At 45.2% G+C, this 23918-nt stretch overlaps 3 protein-coding genes across 9 annotated transcripts; 1 reads left to right on the plus strand and 2 right to left on the minus strand.

Moving 5' to 3' along the window:
- Window positions 1-2150: 2150 nt before the first annotated feature.
- pafah1b3 (platelet-activating factor acetylhydrolase, isoform Ib, gamma subunit) lies at window positions 2151-5296 on the minus strand. The gene is made up of 5 exons (XM_088307789.1): window positions 4806-5296; window positions 3820-3909; window positions 3632-3748; window positions 3448-3570; window positions 2151-2796 (listed from the first exon to the last, which is right to left on the minus strand). The coding sequence occupies exons 1-5, from the start codon at window positions 4884-4886 to the stop codon at window positions 2536-2538; spliced, it is 672 nt and encodes a 223-aa protein (XP_088163915.1). The 5' UTR covers window positions 4887-5296; the 3' UTR covers window positions 2151-2535.
- A 1875-nt stretch (window positions 5297-7171) lies between these two features.
- Window positions 7172-23795, plus strand: LOC148328391 (C-X-C chemokine receptor type 3-2-like). 5 transcript variants are annotated; one of them, XM_088306108.1, is made up of 6 exons: window positions 7172-7381; window positions 7518-7584; window positions 8881-9001; window positions 9086-10016; window positions 11815-11960; window positions 12038-12956. In XM_088306108.1, exons 4-6 carry the CDS (start codon window positions 9086-9088, stop codon window positions 12512-12514), a joined length of 1554 nt encoding a protein of 517 aa, XP_088162234.1. In that variant the 5' UTR covers window positions 7172-7381; window positions 7518-7584; window positions 8881-9001; the 3' UTR covers window positions 12515-12956. The 5 variants fall into 5 exon arrangements, with proteins under 5 accessions (XP_088162234.1, XP_088162233.1, XP_088162232.1 ...); XM_088306107.1 differs by having other exon boundaries at window positions 9081-10016; window positions 12038-12955; XM_088306106.1 differs by lacking the exon at window positions 8881-9001 and having other exon boundaries at window positions 9081-10016; window positions 12038-12955.
- Window positions 13077-18712, minus strand: tlr21 (toll-like receptor 21). Of its 3 annotated transcripts, none has more exons than XM_088306102.1 (3): window positions 18633-18712; window positions 18441-18550; window positions 13077-16222 (listed from the first exon to the last, which is right to left on the minus strand). In XM_088306102.1, the coding sequence occupies exon 3, from the start codon at window positions 16174-16176 to the stop codon at window positions 13237-13239; it is 2940 nt and encodes a 979-aa protein (XP_088162228.1). In that variant the 5' UTR covers window positions 16177-16222; window positions 18441-18550; window positions 18633-18712; the 3' UTR covers window positions 13077-13236. The 3 variants fall into 3 exon arrangements, 2 of the variants coding, with proteins under 2 accessions (XP_088162228.1, XP_088162229.1); XR_015845562.1 differs by lacking the exon at window positions 13077-16222 and adding an exon at window positions 17094-18348; XM_088306103.1 differs by lacking the exon at window positions 18441-18550 and having other exon boundaries at window positions 18633-18706.
- Window positions 23796-23918: the final 123 nt, after the last annotated feature.

Below are 23918 nucleotides of genomic sequence, written 5' to 3' on the forward strand. Positions count from 1 at the left end.
ACTTGATGACATCTTAGTGCCTTCTGTTCTTATGCAGTGTGGAGAAAGCGTAATGCTGCGTCTCCATGACAACATTCAAAACACGAACGAGGTGAGGACAGACAAGAAGAAGAGAAAGAAGACACGTCGACACCAGCAATTGGAGGGCAGCCGAAGGCGGGCATGATGGCGCCAAACACCACCACAGTGGATTGGAAATGAAACAAGCAAGATGCGATGACGTGCAGCTAAGGCTGGGCGATAAACCGAAAATTACCGTCACCGAAAATTATTACAATAACCGACATCATTTTGCCCATGTTGGTAAATTCGGTGTTTAAAAAAAAAGAAAGAAAAGAAAAATTCTTTTCTGTCTGCGGCTATGTTCATGCCCCTTTAAGACGGCTACGGCGCGTGTAGTCACGTGATTCCACCCATCAGAACTAAAAAAATCAACTGACGTGGTCGTGGCTGGCGATTCAAATCAAGAAGCGGCTGAAGATGGAGTAACGTTCGTTAAAGTTGTTCCTGTTGCGCTTGTCCCGAAAAAAAATTCTATCGTTTGGAAATGTTTTGCGTTCCCTGTAGACGACGTTTGAGCAAAAGAACACGAACTACAACGTGCGTCGTAAGCACCCGAAACAGCGCGTCCAACCTTTTCTTTTTCACCATCCACAACACAACCATGCTGTTGACTTGGAGCTTGTGCAAAAAGTTCAAAGTTAGAAGCAAGGTTCGACAAGTGACAACAGCCCATAACGGAGGCGACACCATACGAGAGAACGTCTCAGAGGTGGACGCGATAGCCGAGCACATAGCTAAAGATAGAGCTCCTCTTGTTACAATGGAGCGGACAGGATTTAAACGCCTCATGAAAGTAGCCGACAAGAGGTACAAAAATATTTTTCGCAAACCGCACTTCCAATATGGACAACATCGGGACGGGAGCTCAGACATGTCAAGCATTTTGCATCCACATCCGACTTGTGGTCGAGTCGCAACATGGATCCCTGTTTAAGCCTGACTGTGCAGTTCATGGACGACAAGTGGCGACTGCGCACCAGAGTACTCGAGACGGCACATTTCCCTGATGATGCACATTTCATTTTATTTAGCATTTTGTTTACAGACCACACTAGCTCCTTTGCACATGGCATTATTTATATTGTCTACAAGATGACCTTTACACAAATCTTGGCCTTTGCACATGACATTACAGTACCTTGGAGCAAGCCATTTGCAGAAAAAGGTAACCCTTTTCTCCTGTTCTTTGTGACATTGTTCGAGTCATGCAAAGCAAGCTATTTGGAATGTTTATACAAATGATTTTTGTACTTTTATTTTTCATTGAAACTAATGGGTACCAGTTGGTCAATTTAAAAAGCAGTTAACATGCATTTCCTGCATTCATTTTGATTCTGGTCCGCGGGGGGGAATTTATCGCGCATTTATCGTTATCGAGGTAAAATTGCTCAATTTATCGTGATATTGATTTGAGGTTATATCGCCCAGCCCTCCGTGCAGCTTTAAATTGCGGATATTTCCATCCCAAATCAAAATCTTGTCCCGCAGTTTGTGCTTCCCACCTTCAAAGTCGTGGCACAATTGGCTGCTCAGCTGTTCCACGGGCAGGAGGGCGTGCATGGCTGCTAATGGAACTGCGTCGCTTGCATTTATTGATGATGTGACTGCTGACAAAAGCAGTAGGAACAATTTGCAAATGTTGCGGCCAATCAGCCTATCTCAGGCAAATGCTTCAGAACTCTTTGGACAGCCAGCGCTTCACAGTGCAGATGGACAATGACCCTGGAGCGTCCCGTCAAAGCGACCAAAGAGTTTTGCAAGGTAACAAAGTACAACGGCCAAGTCAAGGAGTTATGAGGCCTTTTCACCAGTTGCTCACGTAGCATGCAGCATAAGCCGCAAGAGCGATACCAGGAGGCCGGCCAGTACATTGTCAGAGGTCGGGCATAGGAGGGCAGATGCATGTGCAGCATGCAGCAATTGTTCGGATAACGTCGAGAAAGTGAAGGAAACACCAAGTGAAAGGTCATTTAGCTGAAGACGGCTGTCAAGTTGCACAGCAAGCGTGAGACACGCCATCAGACTTACCGTGTAAACCACGTGAACCACTTACCAAAAGAACAAAAAACACACAAAAAGAATGCCGCTGGGTTTTTTTTCCATTTATTTTCTCATCTTACGCTGCTTGGAAATGGAAGCAGTGGAACGTTCCCAAGGGCCAAATTTAAGCGGGGCCACACAACAGCCTCTCATCAGTTGATTTGAAAGACAATAGCTGAAGCAAAAAGTGTGTAAGGGGAATGATGACGTCATAGGACGAAAACGGAAGCATGAGGGACTGAAGCGGGACAAGTCGTCTTTTATTTCATTAAGTGTTTTGCTCCCATTACCTGTAACAGTGATTGAAAACCATGTGAGCGTTGCCATCCATTCTTTTCATCCTTCTTGCTAAGCTAGCAGAGTGTGAAGGACCGGTGCGAGTTGTAAATGTGCGTGTGTGTGTGTGTGTGTGTGTGTGCTTGCGCATGTTTCTCAGTTGTCAGCCGACCTGTCTAGCATGGACTTGAGATGAGCGTGCAGCGGCTTGCACACCGCCTGGTAGGCCTGCGGGCTGAGGTGAAGGTAGTCGTACATATCCTGGTGCGAGATGCTGCCGTTGGAGTGCACGAAGCCCGGGTCCACATTAAGGAAGGAGGCGTGAGGAAGGCCGCTGACGGCTTCCCGCACCAACCGGTTGACGTCGGCGTTGCGTTCCCGCAGCGGATTCGGGGATTTACCTCTCGGAAGGAGTCCCTGGATAGAAGACGGACGGCTCTTCGCAAGTATGTTTCACACCAACAATCACACTTTTTTTTTTCTCAACAATGGCTTTATACTGTATCTTACAAATGCCATAGTGGGTAAAACAAAAGGCTTTTGTGATACTCCTTTAAAAATGGTTACGTTCTGATATGATAGCAAGTAAAACAGAGGATGGTGTGGCCATAAAAACTTTTCGTTTTACTTTGGAAAAACAAAGATCAACATTGTTTATTTTCTGACATGTTACGGACTAAACCAGCAACTAAGTCATATTAATTGCGTTGAGCATTTTCTGAACAGTCAGTTTGAAATTTTTGAATAAAGCGATGGAAATTTTTTGACTAAAAATACTTTTGTAATACATACAATACACAGTAAATTATTAATAAAATCAGGCTAGTGGCCAATACGTATAATTTCAACAAAAAACAAACAATGTTTGTAACTGATATTATATTGGCAGTAATTAAGAAACCCCCAAAACACAACAGTTTCTTTCCAATATTATACAAAAACAGTCAAAGGGCGACTTCAAAATTAAAAAGCTTGTTTTTTATTGTCCTCATCATCAGCCTCATTATTAAGTTTGACTTACTCACTTGGCGTGAAGTACAGCAGGACAAAGGCGTGACGAGCACTTACCAGTACGAGCGTGTGAGCGTGTGGCAACTTGTTCTTGACCACTTGGACAATTTCCAGGATGCCTCCGCAGATCTGCTCGGCGGTGTGTCCGTGATTTTGAGTCCCCACCCACAACACGACGATCTGACCAGACGATGACGCTGCGGTGTTACCATGCAGAAAATGGATGAAATTTACAAAATACCTTTGGGTTGATGTGGTCCAGTTCACCGTTGGTCAATCTCCAGAGTACGTGCTGCGTGGCGTCACTGCCCACCCCGAAATTCAGGGCATGGAGTGGGGAGAAGAGTTGCCGCCACACCTACAAAACAAATCAAGCTTGGACATGAGTGTACATTTGGGGAAAAATAGACATAATGGATCATTTCTTACGCCAAACTGATGCATGAGCTGCACCAGAAAGTCGCCAACAAAGAGGACGTCTGGTTCTTTGTCTTTGCTGTCGGACAGGAAGCGGTTGTGCTGCACACACGCAGAAGAACTTTCAGTACACAAAGTGGCAGGATGGAGGTTTTTATTTGTGTTATGTGATTAAGATACTGAAGCAGCCCCCAGTTGCTCCCGATGATGTCATCAGTCGGTAGATGTGAAGCAAGCGCTATGCAAGTGGCAGCCCATGTGATGTCATCACATCAGAGAAGGAAAAGTGTGACGATACCCGCAGAACAGGAAAGGAACTTTACAGCAGCTGAGAAAAGCATTTGGTTGTGCAGTACAACGCAAGTTGTTAGCGCACTTTCTTCTTGCGGTTTTCTTTTCTCCCAGCATATAAGTAAAAACAAGTATTGCTTTGCCTCTGGAACTGTGTTGAAGTGATGCGAGAAGTTCCATTTATTTTTTTCTCAAAAGCAATGCTTTCCCGCCACCCTGTAACATCACAGTGTGGCAATTATCATCCTCTTAGGGAGGCTTCAATTCAGGACTTTCACTATCGAAATCATTTAGAATCGATAATCTTATCAATCATTCCATGGGAGAGAAAAAAAAACAAGCAATCGGGTGAATCTGCACTTTCTACCAGTAGATGGTGCTGATAGACTGTAAAACTGTCGGAAGTAGTTCAATACTGTTAAATGCAGTCCTATGAAGACTGCAAATGTGTGGATACCGTCACATGTTGCCGGCGAAGGCATTTGCGTCAATCTGTTTTTTTCCCCTTGGTTGACTCATTCGGCTTAGTCAACTTTTTTCCCCTTTGCACTGCGTCAATTACGAGTGGATGTTCGCTATTGATTTTGCAAGTGTACCTAATGGTGTGTCTCGTGTTGTTGAATTAAAAAGCACGTGAATTGACCACCATGTGCTCCCATGAAATGTTGACGCACATGAAATGACGTTAATGACGAAGACAAACACACCATGGACATCCATCGTTCGTCTCCTTGGGTGTCCTCACAGGCGGTGGGTGTGGCGGCCGGGTTCCGCTCGTTGGCGCTCATGGCTTGGCCTCGATCCGCGTTTACGGATGAAGCGAGTACTTTCTGTTTCACCGACACAAAACCAACAAACACACAGCGAGGAAAAAGCTAACACGACTCGCAGGACTAAGTAGCCTTAACGGCTAGCTTGTCTGCCTTTTTTCCTCTTAAAAAGAAAATGAGACTTGTTCAAATCTGACTTGGAAAAATAATTGTGCCGCAGATTATATGTTAGAATCAACCTGCACACACAAGGACACACATATCTATCTATATATATATATATATATACATATAGATATATTTATCTATATATTTATATATAGATAGATATAGATAAAGATTTTATACAAATCCTGTTATCGTCTCCTCAAATCCGTTTCAGGAAGTGAAGTTTCACGCTGACGGCACGTACCACTGCTCACCATGGATGGAATAGTGTATTGTATTTCAAAACATTACACTCCCTTAGTGGTATATTATAACCAAAATTCAACATTCTGGTATAAAACGAAATATTTGTTTTGTAAATAGTGTTCTTCATTTCGTTTCAATTGTGAAATTGCATAAAAAAGATGAGCTATGTTGGGTGACTCTCCTCTCGGAGTGTGTCAATGGACTGGTCCCACCTCGTTGCAACCTTTAAGAGCGCTACCCCTGCGCACCATCTGCGCATCCGCAGCGGCGGTTCAAACGTTGAAAACACGCCGTGATGTCAGCTATTACTTTTCAATTATTTTCATTTTATTTTCTTTACGTTAACACGACATTAACTCCTCTGAATGTGACTCCAGTTGGTCGCAGGTGGACTTGTACAGGGTGCAGTCATTTCATTCAAGTGCGCATACCGCCATCACACGACCAACGGACGTGCTCGATTGTACCGTTTATGATGACGCGTAGTTTTTTTTTTGCTATGAATCTGACAAATATTTATTGATTTGCAGGTACGGAGGCCCCCACAAATCTAAACCGTTTCCCGATTTTGATCTGCTGATATCCGATAGATAGCGACCCCGCCAGTCATAAACTGAGGTCTCCAATCGTGTCCCTCGAGGGCCAATGTGCTGCATTTTTGAGTCACTGTCCGCTGCAAATCACTTGATTCAAATGATCAAGGTCGTCATCCAGCTCCTGCAGCCCTTGCTGATTATCTGATCATTTGAATGGGATGTGTTGAATCAAGGACAGAAAAATGGAAAATAGGCAGGACAGCAGCCCCCAAGGAACAAAATTGAAGACCCCTGCTGGAAGTAAAGAGGTCGTTTGATCGAATTGCTGCAACACGGCCAATGCACAAAGAGCTGTGCCTTTTGGATGCTAACACACAATTTTTCCACACAACTTTGGTCTTTCCGCCTTTCCTGAGAACAGGATTAATCTCTACCAGCGTTATGGAGTGATGGTTATAATCATAATAAGAATCAAGCGCTTCAATTTTCATCCCCCCCTGGGGCCTGCCATTTTTTCCTACAGCGCCCTCTGCTGTCGATTAAAATTAACGTCCAAATTGGCTTCAACGTCAATTTCCGTCGATGCGGAGGGCGCTGTAGGACAAAATGGCAGACTCCTGAGATATTGGAGCTAAAAACTGATTGATTCGTCTGCTAAATTCTTATTCCGCGAATTCAATATTCATTATAATAACGTGTTTAAACTAGGGGGGCACACAGAACATATTGCAGATTTATCTAAAGTGCTTATTTTGTGAACGTATTTTGTGAGATTACACGTTTTGGGCACCGATAATTACTCTAGATGGGTGACTTGACTCATCTCTTGCTTGGTTTTCTTATCAGTGGCACATATCTAGTTGAATGCAGTTCAAACCATCAGGTCACACGGGCGAGGCAGCACCACCCGTCCTGTGCTGGGCCGGGGTGGCCAAGACAGGAGCAGGAGTGGGAAAGAACCATTTGGGACAGATTAGATCTTCTTCCTCATCTAGCAGAATAAGGCTCCACGGCTGTGTCTCAATCATTCTGCCATACATTACATAGTTCAACTGACAATAAACAACCTTTTGGTAGTTAATGTTCGTATAGTATTGCGAGCATTTCAGATAAAAGGAGCGGTTCACTGCTCACCGTGGGGGTAACAATTGCATTGTATTTTGAAACATTTCACTCCCTTCGTGGTAATTATAAGCATGATTCAAATTTTGAGGAAAAATACATATTTAAAATGTAAATACGGGGATTTGTTTCGTTTAAATGAGCAACTTGGAGAAAAGGGTGAGTTTACTTTGCGGGACACCCACGAAAGATTATGTCACTGGACTAGTCCAGCCTAGTTGCTACGTTTGAGAGCGCCATTGCTGCGCATGCGCTACATCACGTGTGGCTGGCGGTTCGAACTTTACAAACTCGATCTGATGTCGGTCAAATTTTTGGCACTAGTTTTTTGAATTATTTTCTTTAACGTTTATAAGACTGCATTGCTGCTATTTAAGCCAGGCATAGCTCAAGTTGGTTGTGGTTAACTTGGACGGAGTGCAGTACAGTAACTTGATTCAGGTGCGTCTTCTGTTAGAATTGCACCTGTTGGGCACCACATTCACACTGCTAACGAACGTGGTCGGTTGTGCAGTTTATGATCACCAGTGGAATTGTTTTTAATATTTCAACGTGAAAAAACTGGCTTTATTTGCAGGTGCAGTGGCTTCTTCTCTGTTGTTTTGGCTCTGCTGACATCCGCTAGATGGCGACCTCGCCTGTCTGTAAGTAAAGAGAAGATGTTCGATCCCGTCGTTGCAACACAGCCACAATATTCGCTACACTTGCACACAGAAGACACAATTTTGGTATTTACTTAACAATATCCTTTTCATTGAAATTAACTTCAGTGCGTCATTTGAGAGCTTTTTCAAATATCTGGCTTGTGTAGCCACAGGAGAAGTGAAAGTCAGTCATTATGACATTTGCAGCCATGCAAACTACAATAAGCGCATAATATGAAGTAAAAAACGATATTTATTACGATTTATTATGTATTTTTGTATTTAAACCCAGTATCTGTGTGAAATGGACTGAAATAATTTCTAGCTGCTCTGCACTGAGAGGCATTTAGGAGATACAAATTTGATTCAAAACTCATTATTCTCAAATCACCGGTGAAATTCCTTCCTCTCAGTCGGGACGTCATACCAATGCCTAGTGCGCATGCGCACAATGCCGACAGTGATTTCTTAGGAAGTTTGGAGCTTTTTGTCCTACCTGTCGTTTGTTCGATTAAAAGTGGGGAGTACCTTTTTATTTTTATTTTCATTGAGTCTTTTTTTAATTTTCCATCGCCTCAAAATACACTGACGTGTATTGATCACATTACTCACGCATATGGATGCCACACTCGTTTGATATTGCCAGTAAAAGTTGTTTGTAAAAATATTATTCATATACAAGTATAAATGAAACTGTCAGGGCGTCCTACCTGCTTGCGTATACGTGTATTTTACATATAATATTTGTTTTAATTATACCTTTATGCATGTAAATCACACGATCTGAAAGCACACGGTAATACGTTGGTGACAAATTAGCCTCTGGTAGGAAGTTTCTCATGGGTAGGACATTTTGGCATTGAAATTAATGGAAATGCCATTCGTCTATTGGGAGAAAAAAACATTTTGTGTTATGTTTTTAGTAAAAAAAAGAAGAAGCTCCATATAATATTGTACTTTAAGAAATCATATCCAGGAATGACATATTTGAATTAAATGAACATTTTTGACACATTTTTTGCTTCAATTCATTTGGAGATAGTGCTGGTGGCCTTTAGGGAGCAGTATAATAGACAAATCGACACAGTACATGGAGACTGTCACAACTCCTCATTAAGTTGTGGTAATATTACTCGGATTATTACATGATGCCACGGATGTTATTAATTTGCCCACCAATGGAGTTTTGCATTGCTTGTTTACATTTTACTTAATAGACTTTTCTAAGGCAAAGTTGTGTGGTTGTTTTAACTACACAATGTGCAATTAGCTTTGTGCTATTTTTTTATTTGACAGTAAACGCCAACTGCCTGTGGCAATAACGCTTATTTGTTGAAGAATTGTTCACTATCTGCCAAACTGGTGCAAACTCTGCAGTGGGCTGAATTGGCTGCCACCATAACAGTCACATCTCAAGGTGATACGCTGTTTGTTTATGGAAGTAAATGTGTTCAGTTTAAAACATAAAAAGGAAGAAAACCTCTTTTTCTCTCAAGTCAAGATGAGCCACATGGCAGCGGGACTAACGATCGGCGCCTGCAAATGCCAAGCGAGAACGAGCAAACACAAAATGAAACGACTGAAGTCGCGAAAGGAGCGCAGTCAGACCCGAGACAGCAAGAACGCCTGCAAGGTCAACGCACGCCACACCCACCCGCCGGACGGCCTGGACGTCGGGCACCTGCACGGCTGCTGCCGTTCCGACCGGAGAAGGCGAAGCGCGTCGCCTGCGCCACCGCTCTGCCATGAGCTCGCTCCCACGCAGGAAGCCGGCTTCATCACGGAGGCTCGCCTCATCGGCCACCGCCGGCTCTTCAACCGTGAGGTGAAGTCCATCGATATCGAGCGACTCTTATTGGGGAAGAAGGAGGCCAACGTGAAGGAGACGTCTCCGCATGTCATTAGTGATGCCAGTGGTCCTGATGAGGAGGCTCAGGAAGTACGTGAGAAGAAAAGCCCGGCGTCAGACGTGACGCCTAACCAAAAAGAACAAGAACATCCTTCATCCGCAAACTTTGCCGACAGCACAGTGGCAAAGAGCGGCAAACCCGACCCATGCCAGAGGCCGCCGTTTTCTGCCAAGCGCACGCTCCAGAGGAAGAACCGCCCTGACCCGTGGCGACCACCCGGTCAGATTCTCTGCCAGCCCTTCGCGGTGGAAACTGGGGTGGACGATCTCGGCAGAAGTGAAGGCGTCGCCCGGGAATCGGTTGGCGCGGTGGCGCAGCGCCTGCGAGAAGCCCTGCGCTTCCCTTTAATGAGGAGGCGTGACCTGGTGGCGGAGAGCAGGGACGTGCTCCTGCGAAGCCTGCGAGAGGCGCATGGCCAGCACCTGCAGCAGAACCTCCTCCGCATGCACTCGGGCACCGGCCTCCATCCTCACCTCAGGAGGAACGTCACGCGGGAAGACCGGGAAAGACCGTCGACGCCAGGTCGGTACACAAGCCGCACAATCTGAAATACACCATGCTTGTTTTCTCGATTGCAACTGGGCTGTTCCGTTTGTCGCCTCTCATCCAAGCAAGAAGAGTGATTGTGTGGAAACGTTCACATAAATGTTGTAAAAGTGTCATGGCGGCACCTCAACAAGTCCAAAGAAGCTTGATGATGGCTGCCAGGATGGTCGAGTGGTCTAAGGCGCCGCGTTCAGGACCCAGTCTCCCCAGGAGGCCTGGGTTCGAATCTCGAATTTCCCCATTGTGGGACTAATAAAGGGCAAATTATTATTATTATTATTATTATGATGTCGACCTGGATGAGAGGCAAAACGTCTTTGAACGTGAGATCGGATCAAATAAATGAGAATCTTCTCAGGCACTGTGCTTCGATGAGAGAATGTTGTTTTGTTTTTTTGTTTTGTTTTGTTTTCTCACTTGAGCTTTGAAAAGGAATCTCTTGTGACAAGTGCGACTCCTCATGTGGGTGCAAATCGAACGGCAATGATTGACATGTCATGCATTGATTCGACAGTCAAAAACCATTTCACGCAACCATTTGCAGTTGCTGTTTACTTCGATCTATTTGAACAGAAATCGATTTATATGTATATATCTACTCGCTTAATTTGGCCGCCATTCATCAGTCATCTTCTATGGAGTGGTCTCCTGGGCAGGAGGCATCTCGGGCCGAGACAAAAAGAGACTGGACAAACTGGTGAGGAGGGCCAGCTCTGTCCTGGGCTGCTCCCTGGACTCTGTGGACTCAGTGGGGGGCAGGAGGATGACGGCAAAACTGTCATCAATGCTGGACAAACCAGCCCACCCATTCAATGACACTCTGAGAACACTTTACAGCTCCTTCAGTGACAGACTTTTACACCCTCGCTGTACCAAAGAGAGATTTCGCCGCTCCTTCCTGCCAACTGCTGTCAGACTTTTTAACAAGAACATTGGGTCAGGCCTACAAACGGGAGGGCATTAGTGCAATTGTGCAGTCCTAGGATGCAATATTAACTACTACTGTACTTTCAGCCAAGGGTGTACTTAAATATTGACCAATGATGTATTTTGCTTACCATTACAGTATTCTTATTACAATACTTCTATCACTGTAGTATTTCTACCACTGCAGGATGTTCACTATTACAGTACTTTTATCATTGCAGTACTTTCATCATTGCAGTATTTTTCTATCGTTGCAGTACTTTTACTATTACAGTACTTTTACCATTGCAGTATTTTCTATCATGCAGTACTTTTCTATCATTTCAGTACTCTTACCATTATAGTACTTTTATCATTGCAATATTTTTATCATTGCAGTATTTTCAATCATTCAGTAGTTTTTATCATTACAGCGTTTCCCCCTCCGTATAATGGACAAACATTAGGAGTGTTTTCTTACACTTAGATACGTTTATACTGTGTATATTTGCATGCTTTTTCTGAATGTCTGCTGCTAATGTTATACATTAACGGCTACATTACGCCGCCGACTCTGTGTGATCTATATCTTTGCTGCTGTAACACCTCAAATTTCCCCATTGTGGGACTAATAAAGGACATCTTATCTTATTTTTAGATCCTTTCAGTTTGGCTGGTTAAATCCATGGACCCACAAAATTCCTTTACCAACTGCACGAGTCGGCAACGCGTTTTCGTTGTTGAGACGGCTGACAATCATTTTGTCGGACGTGGACGATTCTTATCAATTATTCCGTTTAATACTTAATTCACAAATGCAATATGAATCACAGGGCGTTTTTTTATTAGATTTTTTTTCCCCCCCCAGACACATTCCTAGCACCATTTGAATTCCACTCTGCGGATTCCTTCTGTTTCGGAAGCGAGGAGGCTCCAGCTTTGGAAAACAAAAGGAAGGCAAAGAAGCGAGTTTCCTGGGATCTCGGTGGCCCGCCACCGCGGCTTTTCAGCCAGGTATGAATGTCATATTTGTTTGTATTAGTTTTTTTGTTTTTTTTGGCCACTTCCTCCTCACTTTGTCTCTCGTGAAGTCCGCCGCTTGGCCGACGAGCCCCACGTGCACCTCGACGAGATTCTTGGAGGACATGTTTAGGCCTCGCGTCTCGCCGGAGTTCACCATGGACTTCGGCTCCTCCAGCTCCATCTCTGCGGCGGTTCCAGAGCTCTTCGGCCCGTCGGCCAGCTGGCGAGCAGACGTCTTCGGCAAAGCAGCCATCACGTTAGATCCCTTCGAGGATTGTTTTGCGCGGAGTTCGTCGCGTCGGTCGCAGGCGAGCTCCATGCAACTCAGCCCCCGCCAGGGGATGACAGGACGAGATTCACAGGACAACTTTCCCCTGGAACGGGATATCTCGTTTGAAAGTCAACAATGCTGCTTCGACCCCACCTTCTCGCCCCCCCACGACCGCCGTTACCAGCCATCTTACGGTCTCGGAAGCCCCCCGTCTTCATTCACATCGTTGTCAAGCCCCACACGCTGGTCCCTTCGCCCCTGGAAATTGTACTAACGCGTGACTCGAAGGGCAACTGCAGGCAAAAATATTCTTGACGATAATCTGTTCAAACGATGGGTGTCGGAATTATCCGTTTGTTTTCATCCACCCCTGGGGGGCGGCCATTTTGTCCTACGCTGCCCTCTGCTGTCGACTGAAATTGATGTCAAAGCGCTCTCGGGCTCGCATTGCAAATGTCTCGAGAGTAAAGCCAGAAAACAGGTGAGCCGTGACTGCACTTTTGACGTCCATTTCAGTCAACATCCGAGTGCAGTGTAATGCCAAAATGGCGTCCCAGAGAGATGAAAATTCCTTGAATGCGATAATAATCAGAAAACCGTGTTGAGACTCGTAAAGGGGCAAGGAATTTTGTCTCTTTACGTTTACGTCGCGTTGCTCATTACTGTTATTTAGTTAACACCCATTGCAGAGTGTAAATGTGCTGTTTGAAATAAAAATAATCTCAGTAAACCTTGAACAAAATGTGGAAATGGTATCAAATAGCTTAAAAATTCATTAGTTAAGGCAGTCGCATCTCAAGGCACTACCGTCATTCCATGAAAAAACTCTAAAGGAGACATGTTAAGCATTTTATTTCACAAACTGTTCCCTGGTGTCCGTGACATATATTCATCAAAAGATTCCGAATTTGAGGAACAGTTGCCTCTTTTGCAGATTGAATGATCTGGACGGCTCGGTATTTAAGCGGTCATGTTGCTCTCGATAGTGCGAACCATTTAATATGTGTAATAGTTTCCGTCCGCTATGAGAGTCTGGGTGTCCGAATCTCCCAAGTCGTCATTGTCCGGAGTTTGCTCATCGTCATCCATCTCCAGTTTGCTCCCTGCCTTCAGTGCACGACGCAACTGACACCAGAAGAGCTCCTGAGCCTGCTCGGGGTTAACGCAGTCGGCGACGGGCCACTGCAGGTACGTCTTCTTCAGCATGACCTTCCTCATGCGGTGGTAGGAGGACATTTGGCGTTCGGAGACGGGCTCCAGGAAGACCAGCAGGAGCACGTCGCGGTGCTCGTCGAAGAGCCGGTAGCTGGCCAGCTGGATCTCCAGTGAGCACCACTCGCTTTGGAGAAAATTGCGGCTCACCACGCAGATGGTCTTGCGACTGCTGTACACGGCCATGACGATGTTGTCCACGATGTCCCGACCGGGCTCAAAGTCGCGGTGGTGCAGGCAAAGTTTCAAAGAGGAGCCGTTGCCCTCCAAGTTGGGCAGAAGCTGCGTCATGACCCACTCTTCATCGTTGGAGTTGTACGACACAAACGCATCGTACAGACAATTCTCGTCCTCCTCTTTGAACTTGCGCCACTGCTCGCCAAACCAGGAGCGAAACACGTAGTAGCCGTACTGGATTTTCCAGTAGAGTTTGACGTAAAGCAGCGGAACGGCTGTGAGCAGAGTGACCACGGCTGCCGTGCTGAAGAAGAGATACTCGCCGAGGTCGATGTAGCAGACGTTGGTTTTGAAGTTGTAGAAGTTGTTCTCCTCCCCTTCCTGGCATGGCAGATCGTAGACGTACAGCACTTGGACCCGTTGGTTGCGCACGGTCCAATTCTGCAGCAAGCTGTTCAGGCAAGTGCAGCTGAGCGGAAGATTGCGTATGTCCAAGTAGCTCAGATGGGGCAGATTGTTCAAGGTGTCCACGTCGAGGCTTTGCATGCCGTTGTGATTGAGCTGCAATGACTGCAACCGGGTGAGATTGCCAAACACCTTCCGAGAGAAGTTCTGGATGCCGGCGTTTTCCAGAGTCAACTTGGTCAAGTTGCGGAGATTCTTAAAAGTACCCGCTTGGAACGGTATGTTCACATCGCAGCACTTGTCCAGTGTGAGGAAACGCAGGCTCGTAAGGTCGTCGAAGGCATCGGCGGCAATGTGCGAGATTTGATTGTTGGCCAGGTAAAGCGAAATGAGGTTATGAAGGCCGCGGAATAACTTGTGCGGCAATCGGTAGAGGCCGTAGGGACGCTGGTTGCCCAACTTCAAGTCGCTGAGTCTGCTCAGGTTCACAAACGGTGAGTTGTCGCTCTGGGTGGAGAAGCGAATTAAGTTATTTGCTAAATCCAGTGTTGTGAGCGTGCCTTCAAACACGCCGTGGAGGCACATGTCAATCTGATTCAGGCGGTTTCCGTCGAGGTAGAACTTTGCGAGCTTTGAGAGTCCTTCAAGTCCTGCCGAGCAAATACGGTCAATCTTGTTGCCTCCGAGGTCCAGCGTTGTCAGATTGCCGAGGTGGGAGAAGGTCCTGTCGAAAATGACCGAGATGCGATTGTTGCGCAGGTTGAGCGTTTGCAGTGCGGACAGGTCCTCAAAGGAGTCGGCGAACAGGTCGGTGAGGAGGTTGTTGTCCAGACGCAACGTCTTGAGCCTGAACAGCCCCTTGAGAGAGTTCTGATGGAGAAAGGCGATGTTGTTGATGTTTAAATTCAGAGTAATGGCATTTGGCGTGTGATTGAAAGCGTACGAGTCCACCGTGAGGATGCGGTTGTAGCGGAAGCTGAGCTCTTCCAACTTGTCAAAAGGCTTCACGTCTTTGCAGGAGTTAAGATTGGTCAGGTGGTTGTGCTCTATATTTAGCTTTTTGAACAATCTATTCTTGCCAAGAAAACCGAGGCAACTTAAGGTTTTTTTTTGGAAGCCCTTTATATTGTTTCGTGATAGATCCAGAGAATGAATGATTGTCGGGCAATGGGACAGCATGTCGTTTCGTAGGCAACTGATGCCATTGCTGCCCAGACGCAAGCTGTCCAGATATTCCACCTTTTGGCTCAGCGCCTTGCACAGCTGGAGCAGCAGAGAGCTGTCGTTCACGCCCATGCCGGTGAAGTCCACGTGGCCGACGTGGATGTTGCTGATGTTCAAAAGCATCATCACGTTGACTTCGGTTGAGTGCAAGTTGAGGTAGTTGGTTCGCGCCAGGTCCACGTCGACAAAAGCCTCTGCCGTGAGTCGAGAATTGTTGGACAAATCCAAGATCCTGACCCGAGAGAGGAAGGAGGACTCGCATCCTAACGTGGACAGGTTGTTTCGATGCAGGTTCAACCCCCAGAGGGAGCTGGGTAATTGAATGTGCTCGTTGTGCAAAGAGGTGAAGTTGTTGTGGCTTAAGTCCAGTTGCGACAGATTCTTTAAGTGGGAGACAGAATCAACAATCCCGGAGAAGTTTGTCAGGAGATTCTGCTGCAGTATTAACGTCTTGAGCATGGGCACGGTGGAGAAAATTCCGCCGGGCAGCTGCTTGAGTTGATTGTGCCTCAAAGAGAGGAAGGTGAGATTGTGCAGGCTCGCAAACAGCGAGGGCCTGAGCTGGGAGAGGTTGTTGAAGGACAAGTTGAGACACCGGAGTTGATGCAGTTCCCGGAAAGCAAAGGCTTCGATGTTGCGCAGACGGTTGCTGTCCAAACGAAGCTGCTGGAGGGTCTCGAAATCGGCAAAGGCGTCGTCGGGAATGTGCCGGATCGTATTGGACGTTACGGTGAGATTGATGATGGTGTGCTTGGGCAGGTCGCCCATGATGGCGGATATGTTAGTCTCCCTTCGCTGGTTGCATTTGAAGCCGCGTCCTCTCGAGTTCCTCACTTCGATGCAGTTCTTGAAGGTATACGCCGCGGCCGCCGCCAGGGCTAGCCACAGCCACGACAGCCGGTAGACAAGAGCTGCCATGGATCCGCTTTCTTTCGACTCCTTCACACGTTACATCAGGGTAACTCTGAGGGTTGAAACAAGGACAGGAAAAGTCGTCATCATCACCCTTCCGCTGCTTCAGCGTTTACAACGGCCCGAAACGGCGTTTGCTCGAATTATGAACGGATCGCTGCCCTTGCACAGTGACGCCCCGCTTCACAAACTTTATTCCAAGTCAAACGTTCGCAAAAGGATGCATTGTGTTCCATTAGTTCACCCAATGCGATATACAAATAAAATTGTGACTCCAAAGCATGCGTGACATCTTCACCTTTTTTGCGTATTATAGTTTCGCTCACGCTATCTCCAGCAACCTCTGTTTTGAGTGCTAAACACAAACGCGACTTTTTCGAGCTCTTCTTTGAGGTCCCCACGGGCCGCCTTTTTTGACCGATTTGTTCTTCAAAGTTCAGATGGGATATTTTTGCAAAAAACAAAATTACAAACACAGAAGTGGAGCTATTACTTCCTTCTTCTTTCAACAGTAGTCCGATTTGTTGTCGTGAATCAAGGGAATATTTTGTGAAAAAACGTATTTGTGAAGTGAATTGTTAATGAACGCAGGTTCGTTCCTCTTCATCTTCACTTTATCACTCAGGCGTTTTATCGGAGATTCGCTGTGCTCTCCTGCATTCATGTTGACCTGTGCCTAGTAACAACTCGCCTTTTCTCGTGGGTTTTTTTTTGGGTCCTCTTTCTAAAACAACTGAAGTTGCCACATGATGGTGCTAAAGCTCTGGCTAATTGGAACTTAATGATCGGTGTCAAGGAAGTGATATATTGAAGTCATACGTCTTGTCTGTTTGTAAGTTTAGCTTGGGTTGTTTGCGGAAGTTATCTTGATTTATTCATTTTTGGCCTTGAGCCGATCATTCAATTTATTTCAGTGGGGAAAATGAATTTGATTTGCAAAGGAAAAAAATTGTGTTCCAAGCTTTGATCGGAGACGCCAAGTTTCTTGATAAGTCACATTGAACTTTGACAGCCGAGCAGCTGAGGAAACTGAATCTGAGGCTTACGTTTCCTCATAAAAAAAAAGATCATTTCCCTTTTCACATGTTGACACGAGTTCCACTGTCACTTGTGTTCTTGTTTCGCTCACTCTCTTTTTTACAACCATATAGTATTGTTTATAATTAGCATATCAATTAAACAAAAATAATCATTTAATCGCTTAATCATTTTTACGACACAAACACTGAGACACTCACACACACGTATGTGCAATGCGTGTGCAAAACTGATCAATTAACCAATTTATTATTGCAAGTAATGAGCAAGAAATTACATTTTAATTAAACAATTTTAGGAGGGGAAACAACTAAACTGGTGTAAAAGCAACTGCACTGAAAAAAAAAGACTTAATTATCGATCACACGTGATAAAAACATCAAACTGAATAATTTTCCCTCTCTCTTGAAAATAATCGAATAATATGCTAGCTTAACAGGCCTTTTTGTGTTGACCTCGTTTGCGTTGAGTCCCGCGCTGTCGTATGGTGTTCCACAAGGTTCTGTTGTGGGGCCCTTGCTGTTTTCGTTATCCTTGCTGCCTCAGGTTCCCTCTTACGAAAACGTGGCATTTTCTTCCACTGCTATGCAGATGACAGTCAGATCTATGTCCCGCTGAGCAAAGAAGTCACTTTTTCCTTCTGGTCACTTCATTTCTTAAATTCCGATGAAAAGAAGACCCAGGTTATGGTGTTCGATCTCAGTGGTCCTTCTACTTTCAACCCTGTGGACCTTTGCCTCTGACATCTTATCTAGCGCCAACAGTCTCAAACTTGGCTTTTCATTTGTGACAGTGATTTAAAATTTGATGGGCAAATCGATCCAGCTTCTTTCATCGTAGGCAGCGGGCTAAAGTGAAGTAAGCCCGTTCTTTAGAAGCAGTCATCCATGCCTTGGTTCCATCTCGGCAGGATTACTGTAATGCTCTTTATTTTGGAGTCAGCCAGTCCTCCCTCAAGCGCCTCCAGTTGCTCCAAAATTCTGCTGCTCGTCTTTTAACTGGACTTCGGACGACGGATCACATCACCCCAATCTTGGCCTCTCTTCACTGGCTCCCAGTGCACCTTCGCCTTCGCTTTAAGATACTTCAGTTTGTTTTCAAATCTTTTCAAGGCCTCGCCCCCGCGTACCCCTCCGAGCTCTACAAATAAATTTGTGTTTTATGTTCTATAAAAGAAAGCCTACTACCATTTGTTTCATTGCACTTTTAACTCAAAAAATACATGAGGATACATTTTCACTCCACCTGAACAGAATATTGGACTTCTCATCCACTTTACACTTGTGCCCTCCAAAACGAGACGTAATAGCGACATGAACGAGCTTTAACCACTTCAAGTCCCCTGCAAGAACACACAATTTGCACACCGGTCACAGAACACCAAAAGGCAAATCAAGGTTTTGAAAAATATTACTAGGACTTACCCGACCAAAGGAAATGCGCCTCGTTGCCTTCTCTATTTGTCGTTTGTCAGAAAGAGGAAGACGACGGCGTTGCCCTTTGCGATTCACGTGTTTTGCTGACGTCAAATAAAGATGAAACGAATCCAACAAGTAAAACATTTGAAAATCCACACGCACACACGCTTGAGTCTTGGGATGTTTATTAGAAGCATGTGATTGTCAAAATAAATGAGATGAAGACAAATTTCATCACACGTACAAGCTAAAATATCAGCCATATTTTTTTGTTGTCAAGGAGCACAGAGAAACGACACTGACTTCAAAGTGACAATTTTGTCTCATTTCACTTTGAATTGTCAACAGAGGATGTAAAAGTGTTTTGTTGCCATAAAAAAACAAAACAAAAAGGCAACGTTTTCCTCTCGCGCACCTCTCCACACCAGCAGGGAGCAGCTTAAGACGATAAATAAGAGGCACGCAGAAACAGTAAGGAAATGAGAGCCACCATCAGCACAAAAACCTCCAACAAAGCGACAAAGAAAAGAAAAAAAAGCAGGGAACTAAATATGAGCACATTGTCGAGACAACGAGGCACACCTGCACAAGAAACGAGTGTGTGTAAGGTGCTGATTGATTGACATGAGGAACGCGGCCTGCCTGACAAGGTGATGTGGAAGCGAGAACAAAAAATGGATCAAAAGTATTGAGTTTGTATTTCTTCATCTGCGTTGACTCCCATGAAGTGAAGCGACATCCGCTTCTCACCTTGGAAAGATGTCGGTCGGCGCAAGGTCCCACTTGTCATTTCTGTGACCTTCTTCAAAAATCAGCACATTTTTGAGGGTATAAAAATGCTCGAAAACTCCTGAAACTTAAGCAAGCGCTTTTTTGTCGCACGATTACAAAATCTAAAAAATGGCTTGGCAGACCCAATCACGGTAGCTTTGAAAATCGGAAGGCACTTTTGTCGATGTGTTTTCTCAAATGTTAATGTTTCAACTTTTGATCATTTGTTTTCTGAAATGGTATTAATTTGAATGTGTTTTGCCGTTTCTTTTGTTTGGCAGCCACCAAACATGCCGCACCTTCAAAAGAAGTCACGTCTTAAAATGAACAAGGAAGTGAGCGATGATTTTTTTTTTTTTGCTAGTTCGATTTTAGCACCTGGCCAGGTGTCATCGACTTTTGCTAAAATGTCCTCGAGGTTTTATGCGATTGACTTCAAAGTGGGTCTGTTCCATCTCGAGACTTTGGACATTAGAAATTATAGAGTGCTGTTTTTTGTCCTACTAAATGGCAGGCGGGGCATCAAATTTTAAAGATAAAGATGTCCTTTATTAGTCCCACAATGGGGAAATTTGAGGTGTTACAGCAGCAAAGATGTAGATCACACAGAGGCGGCGGCGTAATTTTGTATTTCAAACTTCCTTGGCCACAAATGAGGATATGCTAAATGATTGACCATCAGAAAAAAGATTTGCATTCTAAGATCTACGGAAAACTCTTTTGAGAATCCTTATGTCGAGATCAAGGTGAGAGTATGAGTGTGACGGTTCATTTGTCCGACTTGTGCGGGCAACATGGATTCAGTTGCCAGACCTTTCAAATGCTCAGGCTACAGTAACTCGTGGAAGGTCGCGGAAAGCGAACCCAAAAATATTTACTTGGCTGTTTAAAAAAGTCGCCGGGCAGTCAAGAAGCCCAAATATTTGTTGAATTTGAACTTGAAAGGTCTCCATTTTGCGTCATTTTTCCCCTTCAAATATCGGAGTATTCAAGTGGAATGTGCACACGCTACTTGAGTTAAATACGAGCTGCTCCAGTTCCAAACAACTTTGAGCGGAGCAGAAGTAAAAGAAACATCTGAAGCATTATTGTGCAAGCACAAAGTTTACCAGTCGGGACAAAACGTCACCACAAGACAATTCAGTTCCTCACAATACCGACAGATGGGATGCTTGTGAGCAGATTTTTTTTTTTCCTAAAGCTTGGCTTCAAAATGTGGAAGTGTGAAGAACTTCTTGACTCACCACCAATCTGAAACTTAGTAGCAGCACATTTTACTGGCAACAGGCAAAGCCAACTCAAGTTGTTTTTATTACTCAGAATTGGTATCAATGACAGTTTGAATGTATCATATATATATATATATAACATCGGGGTTTGGATTACAATAAAAATAAAGGCGGAATGTAAAAATATATTACATCAATAAAATATGTAGCAATATTCATCAATATATCGTTGATTGGCAACTAACGACTGTCACGTGTTCATTTGGCTTATTGCTTTCGATTTCATCTCCATTAATTAGGCATCAAGTTTGTGTTGTGTCATCTTCACAGTTCTACAGCAGATGAGTCAAAAGTTGTCTTCCTGTTGGTGTGCATGGCTTATTGTTTCATTTAGCAGATTCATTTTTTTAGGCTTCAGGATGATTTGAACATGAAAAACAACTAATGCTGCTGCAGAACCTTTTTCTGCTGCATCCACATCGTCTGTCTGCCTTCGATGATATTTTAAAATTGTCTGCGGCCCTTTTTTCTTTTTTTGCCCAAATGTGTCACAATTTCCTCCAAGGCAAAAATAAGACACTCATCCATTCCTACGACAAGTTATGTTTGCATCTGTCCTAAAACGCGTGAGGATTCGGTTCCTGAAATTGTGTCTTGTTCTTCTCTTTTTTTTTTCATCCATCCAGTTGTGGTCGTGAAAAACAGCTTAGCTTGATTCACTTTGCAGTCTGCAGCTCACTTTTCTGCAACAAGCATGGATGATTACATGGCAACCACTGAGGACTACTGGGTGAGTGGCTTTGTTTTTCCACACAACTGGAGAATATTTTGTAATATAACAAAAACATCGACGTAAATATAGCAAAACTGCATCACATCACAATCAGCTTTGTTTCGAAAGCATAAAAATAAGTAAATGGTGTCAGAATATGACGCTTGCTTTTAAGGTGGAATAAATATGCTTTTGTTATTTCAAGGTACGATATTATTTTGCTCCATATTTGCAATGTTGACATCTAAAGCCATATCATAAAATCACAATTATGTTCTCGCAATAGACGAAGAAGAGGAAGCAAAAGTGAGGGTCGCAATGTCGTCAGCTGTCACCTCGCCGCGTCCATTCTCTTTCAGTGACCCGATCCAGCTTTGATCCCCAAAAGCCTCAAAAAAAGATTTACAGTTGCGTGTAGATGCCACAAGGTGGCGGCAAAGCACAGGAAGCGCCTTGCTCATTTACTTCCTCGACACCAAGACGCCTCAAGATACAAGATGAAGCACCGAAACTGTGTCAAAAGGTGGCGGCAAAGCACTACATGAAGATCCTCAACTCACTTGACCGTAGTCCTTTTGACTCCAAGATGTCAGAAAGAGCTGAAAAATATACAATACTATACAATTTTCTTTCTATAGCGCTGGAGCTGTAACAAATGCCGTCATATGAGGCTTCTCGCCTCACATCAACTTAGTTTGTGGCAGCAAAAGTACTAAATGGAGCTGACTTCAATATAGTTGTTTGGAGCCCCCTTTTTTCCTATTTGGGTGAAGGCTCGAGAGGGAAGACCGTATGCGATTTCTGCCGCAAAATTGAGAAAAGCGCCGTTGTTTTGTGTCTGCAGATCTTCGACTACGACAACTACACGTTGTCGCCCGAGACCGGCAAGACGTATGCAGCCCCCTGCAGCCACGAGGACATCTACGCCTTTGCGCAGAGGTACCTGCCCGTCGTCTACATCCTGGTCTTCATTCTGGCCGTGACGGGCAACGCGCTGGTGCTGTGTGTGATCCGCCGCTACCGCAACTCCCGCGGCGGCGGCGTCTGCTCCTTCTCCCTGACCGACACCTTCCTCCTGCACCTGGCCATCTCCGACCTGCTGCTGGCCTTCACGCTGCCGCTGTTCGCCACGCAGTGGGCCCACCAGTGGGTGTTTGGCGAGGCGATCTGCAAGATCTCCGGCGCTCTCTTCTCGCTCAACCGCTACAGCGGCATCCTTTTCCTGGCCTGCATCAGCTTCGACCGCTACCTGGCCATCGTCCACGCCGTCAGCTCGGGCTGGAAGCGCAACACCTGCCAGGCACAGGTGGCCTGCGCCTTCATCTGGGTGGGCTGCCTGACCCTGGGCGGGGTGGACATCGCCTTCAAGCAGGTGGGCGAGGTGCAAATGGGCGAGGGGCGGGGCCCGCTCCTGTGCCAGGTGTGGTTCACCGACAACGCGGCACAGTGGCAGGCCGGCCTGCAGCTGCTCAGCGTGAGCCTGGGCTTCGGGCTGCCGCTGCTCATCATGCTTTACTGCTACATCCGGATTTTCCGCTCGCTGTGCAACGCCAACCGCCGGCAGAAGCGCAAGTCCCTGCGCCTCATCGTCTCCCTGGTGTCCGTCTTTGTGCTGTGCTGGGCGCCGTTCAACGGCTTCCAGCTGGCCGACGGCCTGCAGAGGCTGGACGTGGTGGCGGGGGGCTGCCGCTTCGGGCGCATCGTCGACATGGGCACGGTGATCACTGAGAGCGTCGGCCTGTCGCACTGCGCCCTCAACCCGCTGCTCTATGGCTTCGTGGGGGTCAAGTTCCGCCGGGAGATGGCGCGTATGTGCAAGAGAAGCTGGCTGGGCGTGGACGAATGGAGGGAGAGGAAGCGCAAGACCCCCGGCTCCTACAGCTCAGCCGAGAGCGAAAACACTTCCTACTCGGTCATTGTGGGAAGATGAACGGGAAGCTCGTGTTTTTCAGTGGCTTGTCAAGGGGAAAAGAAATTGGGCCGTTTTTCCACTGTGCAGTACCGTCAAAAATTGGATTTCATGGAAAAGACGTCCACACTTTTTTTAAGAAACAAGACGTAAGCCATGCAATTTTTAATTTTTTTTTTTTTTAGGAAAATCTATTGGCGCTGCCTCATGTTTTTAATATTGTGGCTTTACAAAAAAAAATTTTTTATCGTTGGATATTTTTTGTACATGATCTTGTGAAGTGTCGTCTTGTTCTTAACAATCAAATGCAAACGTATTGAATTTTAACCTGAGCATGAAAACAAAGTGAAAATGATTTCCAAAATTGCAGCATCTCTGCAGAGTTTTTTTTTTGTTTGTTTGTTTTTTGCAGCCCCAAACATCCTGCTGCGTGTGTGTGCTTTCTGTGTTGCAAAAAAAAAACAGAAAAAAAGAGAAAATGACTCGTGTATGTTGTTCACTTTATTTAACCAGCTAAAATAAGATTAGAAACATTTTTTTAAACAAATCCTGATCAAGCAGCATCAAAAATACAAACAGAACCTAATAATTTTTGGGAGGATTTTTTTTCA

Source organism: Idiotropiscis lumnitzeri, chromosome 10 (assembly GCF_059441095.1).
Source record: "Idiotropiscis lumnitzeri isolate Australia: NSW breed Sydney's pygmy pipehorse chromosome 10, RoL_Ilum_1.0, whole genome shotgun sequence".
Classification (NCBI taxonomy): Eukaryota; Metazoa; Chordata; class Actinopteri; order Syngnathiformes; family Syngnathidae; genus Idiotropiscis; species Idiotropiscis lumnitzeri.

Excerpts from the sequence above, each read along its gene's own strand:
- pafah1b3 (XM_088307789.1), bottom strand. The coding sequence starts at position 4,886 with ATGAGCGCCAACGAGCGGAACCCGGCCGCCACACCCACCGCCTGTGAG. Across the intron at positions 3,571-3,631 it reads TGGACCACATCAACCCAAAG|ATCGTCGTGTTGTGGGTGGG; the intron begins GTATTTTGTAAA and ends TCGTCTGGTCAG. Across the intron at positions 2,797-3,447 it reads ACGCTCACACGCTCGTACTG|GGACTCCTTCCGAGAGGTAA; the intron begins GTAAGTGCTCGT and ends TCTTCTATCCAG.
- LOC148328391 (XM_088306106.1), top strand. Across the intron at positions 10,017-11,814 it reads GGAAAGACCGTCGACGCCAG|ACACATTCCTAGCACCATTT; the intron begins GTCGGTACACAA and ends TTCCCCCCCCAG. Across the intron at positions 11,961-12,037 it reads CACCGCGGCTTTTCAGCCAG|TCCGCCGCTTGGCCGACGAG; the intron begins GTATGAATGTCA and ends TCTCTCGTGAAG.
- tlr21 (XM_088306102.1), bottom strand. The coding sequence starts at position 16,176 with ATGGCAGCTCTTGTCTACCGGCTGTCGTGGCTGTGGCTAGCCCTGGCG.